This window comes from Atta cephalotes (assembly GCF_000143395.1).
Source record: "Atta cephalotes unplaced genomic scaffold scaffold00038, whole genome shotgun sequence".
NCBI lineage: Eukaryota > Metazoa > Arthropoda > Insecta > Hymenoptera > Formicidae > Atta > Atta cephalotes.
In genome coordinates, this window is record NW_012130102.1 from 1131021 (window position 1) to 1142550 (window position 11530).

The window sequence follows — 11530 nt, forward strand, 5'->3', positions numbered from 1 at the left end:
GATAAATATAAAAATAATTTGTCCAGAGTTTCAATACAATGCATACTAAATCTTCAAAATCATACTTTTTTATGGAAAAAATATGTTGTATTTAGAAAACTTTTTACAAAACTAATAATTACATATATATTTATTGATAAAAATATTAAATGAAGATTTAGAATATAAATTACTATTGATTTACATCGCGAAAAACTTTTAAGACGATTAAATTATTTCAGTATAATTACAGAACATTAATAAAACTAAGATATAACTATTCATTAAAAATTTAGTCAATTGTTATTTTCGTGAAAAATTAATAATCTCTGAATCATCGAAGCTTCTTGAAAAAAATCATCGGTGAAAAATTAATTCGTAGATATTAAAATGAATCTTCATTGATATATTACATTGTTAGTATCCAATACTCATACATTATGATATTCACTGCCATTGTCAGCACTAAATCTATCAATCTTCGATAAAAATAATAAACAATTGAGGGGATGAGCAGAATAAAGATCTAATTACAAAATCTTCATATTAATAGAAATTAAAATAACTTGCTACTTTATTTTATTATACATAAATGGATACAATATTAAATTTATGTAATGTCTTTAAGAAATTACATGTTAGAAATCTTCTCTATTACGATCAATATTACATGAAAAAGCCGGAAAAAGGGTCTAAGTAGAATTATGCCTTTATTCCGCTCATCCCCACAATTAGTGAAGTAATTAATTAACAAGCCACAATCCTAACAATGTAATATATCAATGCGATTCTTTCGGCTACGATCTCGAAAGCTGCAATAATGTTTTACTCATGATATAATATACTCATTTCGGCGAGTGTGACGACCGAGGGAAAATCCCTGCGAACACCCTGTACATTGTTAGAAATGTTTCTTAAATTTTATTAACTTTTAAGTTACACAATTTGAATTTAATTTCATGACATTACATTAAATTTAATTTTATAACTAAATTGTATTTATAACTAAAATGTATATTTGTGTACATAAAATTTAATGTATTTTTCATAAAATTTTATTAAAAGTACATTAAATTTAATGTACTCGTTCATTTCATTTAAATAACTATTGTAATTTAATTTTAAGTTAAATCATTCATTACTTTTAATTTCGTTCATAACCATGAGCTTCATTTACATGTAAAGAAAGCTTGTGGTTACATTGTTAAAAATGTAATCATGTAGTTATGAACGAAATTAAAAGTAATGAATGATTTAACTGAAAATTAAGTTACAGTAGTTACTTAAATGAAACGTGTACATTAAATTTTATGTACATGTACACATAATGTCATGAAATTAAGTTCAAATTGTGCAACTTAAAAGTTAATGAAATTTAAGAACATTTCTAACAGTAAATGCACTGTTAGAAATATAAACACCTTTTCCTTTACATGTAAATGAAGCTCGTGATTATGAATGAAATTAAAAATAATGAATTGATTTAATTGAATTTAAGTTACAATACTGAAATGCAATGAACGTGTACATTAAATTTATGAAATTTAATGTACTTCTAATAAAATTTTATGAAAAGTACATTAAATTTCATAAATTTTCATGAAAAATACATTGAATTTTATGTACATGTACACAAATATACTTTTTAGTTATAAATACATTAAATTTAATATAATGTCAAATGAAATTAAATTCAAATTGTGTAACTTAAAAGTTAATAAAATTTAAGAACATTTCTAACAGTGTACATTTCTAACAATGTAGACGCGTGCTACATTTTCTGAGGGTCCGCGACCCCGTACATCATGGAGGTCAGAGTTTCCGAAGGGTCCCCTCGGGCTATCGCGAGAGGTTCGCCTGGTAATTACACGTTGCGTCGATATTGCGTTACGTGCGTGCTCATCGCGTATGCGCAATTGCGCACGACGCTCATCGCGGCTATGCTCGCGTCGTATCGGGCAAGTAGCGAATAAATTCCTCACTAATAATATGTCGATAATTTTCGGCCCCCCTCTGTCGATGATTCGTTATCGGGATAATTAATTGCACGGCCGCTGCGTAAAAATGAGGCGGTTCACGAGAGGTGCACTTAAAAGATGCGACGCATTCGATTCTTATCAATGACCTGATTTCAATTGCAGATTTTTTTTTTTAATTATCTTTCTCCGGAGAGAGTCACGTATAAAAATAACGTATGCCCGTTTACATGAAATTAAAAATCGGAATTTTGCGAGGGATCTGTGTTCTCTCTAAACTCTCTAGAGTGAATCCAAAAGGGTTATAAGATTTCACTCTGAAGAATTTTATTTAGAGTTCAAGTTTATGCTTCGAGAGATAATATTCGTTTGGATAAGAATTGAGAGCATTTAAAGAATAAAAAATTGGAAAGTTTCAGTCTCGCGTGACTTCCCAGTCGCGGTCGCCTCCCTCGCCGATCCCTGCCGATTCGTCCAATTTGCGTAATTAGTCACGTATGTGTAATTACATAATTGAGATTGTAATTACATATTCTTCCGCTGACACTGATACTCAAACGACGACGCAAGCGGCAAATGATATTAGAAAACACATCGTCAGGTATGATCAATTAATCATTTATTAATCAAACTATCGAACGATATCGAACGTTCTATTTTTAGCTATAAATGACTTCATGATAAAACGCGATGTAAAACGCAAAATCAATATAAACGATACTATATTTGTTGTATTTTGTTCAATTATAGACAATTCGTCAGAAAGAGAAGGAGAAGAAATATGAAGAATTAATGCTCGTTATTCGTTAATTAAAACAATATACCGTTATAAGTTATAATTATAGTTAGATCTAATTTCAATGATTTTGCCGTGTCGATCATATCTCGCCTCCTTTCGTGTTTTACTATTCTAATTAAAAATAAGAAAGAAACTTTAAAAAGGAAAAAATTAAAGACTAAACTAAGTAAACTTTTTCCTTCTAGAAATTATAAATTGTAAAATTTTACTTTTGAAGAAACTTTGCAATTTATTCTATACTATTTTTAATTGCCGTGCATACAAAATATATTTAAAAGGTAAAAGTTAAAAGTTGTAGATCTTTTTCGTGAAATATTTTGAAAGAAAATTTGTGAAAGCGATTATTTTGTCTGAAAGTAATGACTACAATTTGTTCTATTAATTTTAATTATTTTTAATTGCTAGACAAAGTAAATTTGATCTCTAAGTAAATAACTTAATTAAAGGATCAGGTAAAGTAGGTCGCACATTGGACCGTTGTAGAAAAGAGGATCGGGGGCAGAGGAGGGGGTAGGGGAGGAAGGAAGGGGGAGGGGAGATTCGCTCGGTTTGTAGGACACCTCGATATAAGGGCGTTATTACGGCGTTACTGTACCTCATCATGTCCAGGGTACTTAAAGATCGCGATGAAGAGATCGACCTTATAAGGGGTGTTTAAAGTTACCGCGGCTTTCACCAATCTTGTCGAATCAGATTGCGACCCGCCCTAATCCCGCTTCTAATCAACTGCACGCGGCGAATTGACCGCGTGATCGATCCCTCGATCTCGCGATCGCGAAAGGAAAGCGGCGTCGTTGCAATGACTTGTAAGCGCGTCTTCGAAGGTTAATGAGCCCAAAGAAATTAGAGATCTTTTCTCGACTCTCAGGAATTTCTGACTCCTCGAAATCACGAAAGTTTATAGACCATTAAATTTATAAATATAATATACTTTATATCTCTTCTTTTTCTTTTATTTTTTTATTTTCATCACTTTTACGCTTTTTTTTTAATTGCTTCAAACAGCTTATTTTTAATTAAAAAAAAAAAAATGTTTGAATTATGTTTAATTGGAATGTTTTCGTTATTGAAACGTTAATGATTTACAATAGATTTTACTGTTAGCCTAGGTGACTATCGAAGAGTTGCGCACATGAAGCTTGTTAACCTTCTGAAGGTAAGACGGAGGTGTGGCACACCCCGTCTTACAACAATGATCTCCATAGATGGAAGATTGCGCGGAAAGAGCAACGCAAAGGTCGCCATGAATCGCGTGACGCAAATGCAAAAGAAAACGAGTTATTGATAGAACAATCGTAGGTGGTGATCTTACCAGTTTTTTAATTTTCGAGGATAACAAAGATCCAAAATTATATATCATATCTGAATACAATTTAGCTTTTCTATTTCGCGAAAAGAAATTTCTTTCCAAAAAAAAGTAACAATGATCCAAAATCATTGCTAATAATTTTCTCTTTTATTAACGAACATATATTTTTCCTCTCCTCCATAAAAATCCTCTCCTATATTAAAACTCGTTTAAGAATTTCGCCATGAAATTGACGATAATTAAAAAACAAATGTGTCATAAAAATATCTCTTCCTCTTTCTGTTATTTTAAGCGCAATATTAAAGTAATAGTATTTATTTCCTGGCAATGTGTCGAAATAGCCGCTTCGTCGATCACGATTACGTAAGAGAATACTCATCAGAGTCTATATGGATTCTCGATTCTCCTCTTTATTCGAGAATCCACGAAATCATCAAGATATTTCCCTACGTTTGAGACACACGTGTTTAAATTTAATGTTACTTTCTTCTCAGCCTATACTTTGCCTAGCATGTATGTAAAAAAAAAGCTAATCCTAGAAATAACGTGGCGGCTGTACAACCCGTTAAGGATACGAATCCGAATCCCGAGGTTACCATGGTAACGAGAATGTAAATGTAGAAGGCGTCCTTTTTTTCTATCCATTTCTTTTTAATGCGATGCAAGAATACTCACAAAGCGGTCGAAGGCCGCGCGACGAAAAAATATAGATTAATTTCCGACAAAGAGCGATAAACGCGCGCACTTAGCTAAAATGTGGCTGTTTGATCTTCGTCTCAATCGTGAATCAAAATTACAGACGAAGAGTTCCATTTAGCTGTAAATGCGCGCGAAAAATGCAAACCTTTGCACTGCGAAGAAGTTGATGGAATATATTATATATTATATATAGGGTGATCACATGCTAATGAGAAATATTTCAACGACAAATTTTTGGAAATATACTTTGAAATCTATTTCTGTTCCGTAATAATTTAATCTCTAACTATAATTAAAGCACTCTAAATAAAATAAAATTCCAATATATAAATAATGTTTTTGATATTTAAATTGATGACGCTTATTTGAAAATTTTTATATAAAAACTGTATATTGAGACTTTAATGTAAAATAATTAATAATAATAGGAGATATATATATATATATTTTTTTTTTTAAACAATACGCTCCATTATTTTAATTCGTGAAGATCGATTCTTATATGCTGTCTTAAAATCGGCTTTAAATTCGAAAAATCTATCGTTGAGATAATTCTCGGTAATGCGGAGACATCCTGTATGCGCGTCGGCCTACCCAGTACAAAAGCAGATCGTTATGATATTTTATTATATCACAGATTATTGTGTTATGTGAATAATTACATTTTATGTTGTTAACGCAAAGTCGTAATATATATATATATATATAGATATATATATAAATATAATACATGTTTCTCTCTCTATACGTAAAGATATGCAAATATAAATGATTTTATATATATATATGTATATGTATACACATTAGCAACGTACTGAACGTGCGTTATGTCGATATCTTTTCACAGTTGTATCGCTCTTTCCTTCCTCAATTTTCTTTCAAATACCCACGTATAAGGCTCGTTTTGAAACTTTATATAAGGCCCCACCCGTTGTGTTTTATAGTTTAGCAATAACACGATTGTTCAAGTTTCTCTTCTAATTCCAGCAATCATCGAGTGATCTACGGGACGATCTACACGATTTATATTGACAGTAAATTGCTGAGTGCAATATGTGTACAGTGAACGAAATCTTCGTCTAACTTATCGTGTCAATGAGAATATTTAAGTAATATAGCTGTTAAAGAAAATGAACATTTAATAATAAAACTTCCGCGCAAAAACTCTCTGGAGTCGTTGGAGAGTCGAACGAATGAAAAGTGGCGCCGATAATTATGAGACACTGTGTATAATTGCGCGTGGAATTGCAGGCGATTCGAGGCACGGTCGTTCGTTTCTCTAACTTATGGATTAATTATGAATTAATTAATGACCCACGCGCGCGACTTTGGTATATAATCGCTCTCTATTCTTGTTAGTTTATCTTTTAACATCTTATAGAGAAATGGCGAAAAAATTCTGAAACATCCTACATGAGGAAGAAAAAGACACCCTGTATTGTCCTTTGGATACTCTTCGCTATTGCTCACGAGTATACAATGGTTGAAATAGTTTTGAATGGCGGACCAGCTGGCATAGCAATTTAGAGATTTAGACGCGAAGACGAAGAAATGTACCTATTATTTTTGTACTTAGTTTTAATAAAGGTTTATATGCTTTTTTATAAAAAAAAAAAACAAAAAAAAGAGAGAGAGAGACGCTTGAATGTTTAATCGATTGCATTCAAAATGTCTTCAGCTTTTCTTTCTTAAATAATTAAGAAACAACGAATATCAATATTTATAAAGCATTTATCATTGAATTTTCATGGGCAAATATCTGATTAAATTTTTAGAATAATCAAAAGATGAAACCTTCTTTAGTGAGAAATTTTTTCTTATAATAAATTTTTATGAATGAACGAGTGAATCAATTAAATTGATTAAATAATGGCTAGATATAATACATAAATTTCGATTTATTAAGGAATAGAAAGATTCTAATGAAAATTTTTCTCAGAATTTGTACACGAATTAAAACACGTCAGAAATACTGAGAAAGTCTTAAAATTGTTACATGAATTCTTAAATATTCTAAGATTGGAACTTTTTTAGATTTTACAATTAGATTTCATTAGAAATTATAGAATGAGAAATCTTGGAATATTTTAGAATTGATACATATGAAGAATTCTAAGAAAAAATGTAAACTTTTCTGGCATTTCTAAAAAATGCTTCAAATAAAAAATCAGAGAAATTGAACAAATATAATATATAAATTTTAATTTAATAAGAAATTTCCTGAACAAAATTTTTCTTAAAATTTTTACACGAATTAAAATACTTTAGAAATACTGAGAAAATCTACATCTGTTCTTAGAATTTTTCATACAAATGAATTCTGAAATATTCTAAGACTTCTCAGTCTATAATTTCCGAAAAAATATCTTCAACTTTTTCAGACTTTATATAATAAGATTTCATCAGACATTATTAAACAAGAAATCTTAACATTTCAGAATTCACATATTTATATGAAGAATTCTAGAAAAAATAAATTTCTAGAATTTTTAAACATTTCTAAAAAGTGCTTTTAAAAATTTGCAATACAAAATGACAAATTTTTCAAAAAGTTTTAAATTATTCCAAAATTCTAAAAATTTTCATAAAATTCACCAGAATCCATCTACAATCTCGAGAGTGCTTTTAGAGTACTTTGTGATTTCACTATATAATTTCAGTGATTTAAGTCGATTGATAACAATCAATCTGGGAGATGCAATTTCACCATTATGTTCCTCGAGCAATAAACGACTATTAACATAATAATAATAATTAACATAATAATAACCAAATTGACTCACTGAACTGTATCAACTGCATCATCGCCGAGGTTTCCTGAACTGGCTCGTCCTCTCCTGGAATGGATTGTCCATTATCGTCCCTCTGAAGTCCGTTCTTCTCGGGATACGACTCGAAGAAATGGCACTGTTACATCGCGCATGTTGATTAATTAACAATCCAATTTTGCACTTCCAAAAACCTTCGAACACGATTCGTAATGTAATCGTTTTTCTTCGACGACCGTGAAACGCGAGAAACGCAACAACCGCCAACCACCATTTCGCGTAATGGCGGACCGCTGATGGCACCACCTAACGGCGACAGATTCAAATGCAACCAATAATTTCTTGTTTAATGTAAAATTTGAAATAATTCGACACGAAAAACGGTCGAAATATTGAATTTCTTATAGAACCAATTATTACAGAACGATGTACTTATCTGGCTATTAGCCGAGCTTTTGTTGTTGCACTTCTTCGGAAGGAAAGCTTCGGAAGGAAACGCGCGAAACAGAAAGTTCCATCGAAAGAAGAAAAGCGTTTCCGTCAACGAAATTCGTGTACGTAATATTTCGTGAATTGCATGAATCCAATAAGTACTTCACGAGAGACAACCTAAGCGACAATTTTTCGCGCGTAAGAATTACATTTAAACGGTGATGATCGCAAGAAATGCGGAGCGATTAGAACCGCGATCCATCGCGATACGTTATACTGTCACTGAAGTTGGCTGCAGGGCGAAGCGATTATCGAGATATCGAAAAATTCACAGTGGCCCATCGCATCGATTAATCTAATCTGGAACTAAAATTTGAAATTATATATTGTACATGGAAAGAATGATCTTGCTGAAATAAAGCTAAATACAAATCTGAAAATAATTTTGCTGGATCATTAAAATAATTATGTCGGAAACTCAAGCATGATGCGCAATAGAAGTTTGTGTGCTCGATGCTGCAAAAAATTTTGATATTTTAACAATCAACTTGAATCATGGAATGCCAGGAATATAACTGAAAAATAAATAGCAATAATTAGCTCCAAAATATTTACACTGAAAAAGACTTATTTATTGTATCTTAATATATATTTCTTTCAACAGTAAACATTTACAATAAATAAATATCTACTTAGTAAAAATACGATAAACTGAATTAATAGTTCTTGCACATATATGTTTACATTTAGTAAATATTTATTTAAAAATATTCAAATATTTATTAAAATTTAATTTTTTTTTTCAATACAACTTGTAACATCAACGTATCAAGTATCAAATATTGCAATGAAATTATGATTCGAAACTTAATTTATTGTTGTTTACTAATTTAATTACTAAAAAGAATCGCGTAATATATTGAATATTGGAAAATTTGAGGCTTACAATATAAAACTTTAAATTTAAATAAATAAAGATAAGGCCAACATATAATAGAGGCTAAATCTTAGTGTCTAATAATTTTAGATGTAAATTAATTTCAAATACATTATTAGACATCAAGATCTAATTTTTCCTTTCCTATTTATTATCTATTTTAAATTGTATTGTTTTAAATTTCATTTGGATTGTCAAGAAAGTTTTTTGCGCGGTAGGTAAGATATTTGCGGCTTTTAGCATTTCGTAAAATAATTTATTTATTAATATGAACAAGGAGTTATGCAATAGATATTATCGATGAACCACGGCCTATTATCATTAATAATAATCAATCATTTTGTCGCAACTCACGAGACTTCCGCAGATTGTAAATTATTATTGCGTATTAATGTTATTGCGTATTAATGTTAACAATAATACACGAACCATGCTTCGTCGATAATCTATCCGTAAAGCTAGAATACAAAATATCTCTTAATTTCGTTTATTTGCGAATCCTTTTAGATTATTCGCGTACTTAAAAAGTATCCATTTGTGAAATATATCGAGAATCACGAAGAATTTTCTCTCAGTCTAATATACAGAATGAGCAGAAAGTAGAATTGTTAAACCTCTCCAATGAAAAAGAATTCTTATTTTAAGGATATCTATTCTGCTTTCGGTGACTCATTCTGTGTAATTGCCGATAAAATCATTCGCAGTGCATGGAAAATCGTTCTTCATTTACATTATCGCGATGTAATTTCATCATTTTATAACAAGCTTCATTATGATTCTTTATATAATAATCTTTCTGTTACTTCAATACAATTTTCTGTATCGTTAGAAATATAATAGAAAAAATAAAGCTAGTGATGTATTTCTTGAGACTTAGATTTGCCTTTTGGCAGATTGAATGACTCGCATTAATTAAATTTGCGTAGTAGGTGAAAAGTTCAGTATACAGTGTAAAATATTGTCAATGGACGGGTCATTCTTTATAAATCGTTGAAGATTTGCTTTGGCAGCTCTATCAGGTTGATTCAGGACACCGGTAATATGCAATGAAACTCCGAGTGTCAAAAATTATGAATATTTGAAGAAATAAGTGCGATTATCAGTGTAAACTTAAATTGATTTAATATAATCAAATATAATTGTTCTAACACACTGAAAGAAAGAAAATTATTAACAATTATACATCGTGCAATGAAAATTATAGCAGAATCATAATTTCTTTTTATTATCAATTGCAAAATTAAGTTCCTCTCGCGGCACACATAAATAAGCAGCTCTCATTCGAGCCCAAATATATTTTATTGTATCTACAAATCACAATTATAAAAAAAAAATTCCAAAATGCATTTCATTGTTTGGAAAACACAGATCGTCTTGCGTAGCCATTCTTTAGTATCAAATATAAAAATCACGTGGGGGACACTTTGCGTAGAGGATATCCTGATAGTGGCCCGAAGAAAGGCGATCCTGCGAGGGGAAAGGCGTAGAAATGGCGTGCAAGAAAAATATATTTTTTATTGAATAGAGAATAGGATAGTACTTGTGCTCGCGGCCGAAGTCTCGATTGAGCGAAATATCGAAGGACTCAAATCGAATCCGACATGCACGAATACGCCATTTGGCCCGCTAAAGCGATTGCAATAGACGAACGCAGTAATAGTATAGCGCGGTATCAATATTTTGTATCGCGCGGAAGAAACGCGCGGATTTCGAGCTCTAAGAGAGCATTTTATCCTCAGGAATGGTCGGGCTGGTAGCTGACGGAGCCGCGGACGCGCGTCTCATTGCCTCGGACTCTCGGAGTGCTTCATCGAAGCTCTGCGTCGAGCCGGACCTTGAAGGCACGACTTTCGTCTGGGAAAAGAAGAAAAAAATCCTTGAATAAAAACATCAAAGAAATTTTAATATTTTATAAATTAGTAATTCCAAAGAACACAAATTCACAACATATAATACAATTTAAGCTATTTTATTTGATTCGTTTATTTATTAATCTGTGTTCATTTGTGGCATGAAAAATTAAAAATTTGACGCACGCGTTTAAAATCTAAAAAATTAGTATAAAATAGTTAATTTGAAAGACTAACTTAATACAAATAGATATTTAGTAATCTGATATTAATCTGATTTAGTTGTAATTGCCTTGATATTCTCGCAGGCAGATCCAACTCTTTCTTCCAGTGACCGGAAGCTGTCGGAATTACGCATCTGGCCCAGTTTCATAGTAATGCCACTACCAAAGCCACCTAGAATACTCGTCGTCTTCTCAGCTGTAGACTTGAGTACAGATTCTGTCTTTTGGTATCTGAAATGACAGAAAATTAAAACGGTAAAAATCTGATCCTCAAAGTGATTATTATCATCTATGAAAATTGTGTGAATGAATTTTTAATCAGCATGAAGCTTTCATATATTAAATAAAGTGTTAAAATAGTGTTTGCTGTAATTTTTGTTAAATTTTGTTTCTGTTTTAAGCGAGTGTAGTAGCGTCAATAATTAAAATTGCGAAATTAAAATACCAACAAATATAGATTGTTTCTAAAACAAATTTGCCAAATTTTATATTCGTTTTGAACACGAATATGTCAAAAAGTTTAATTTAAATATTTGAAAGGCTCTCTCTCTCTCTCT

The 11530-nt window shown here is 31.1% G+C and overlaps 1 protein-coding gene across 1 annotated transcript in view; it reads right to left on the bottom strand.

The window, feature by feature from the left end:
• Positions 1 to 10615: 10615 nt before the first annotated feature.
• LOC105621899 overlaps positions 10616 to 11530 on the bottom strand; it is a 5033-nt gene continuing 4118 nt past the window's right edge. The window contains exons 6-7 of the mRNA XM_012203336.1: positions 11042 to 11204; positions 10616 to 10753 (exon numbers count right to left, since the gene is read on the bottom strand). Of these exons, the coding sequence (XP_012058726.1) occupies positions 10616 to 10753; positions 11042 to 11204 (301 nt within the window). The remainder of the gene's footprint in view (positions 10754 to 11041; positions 11205 to 11530) is intronic.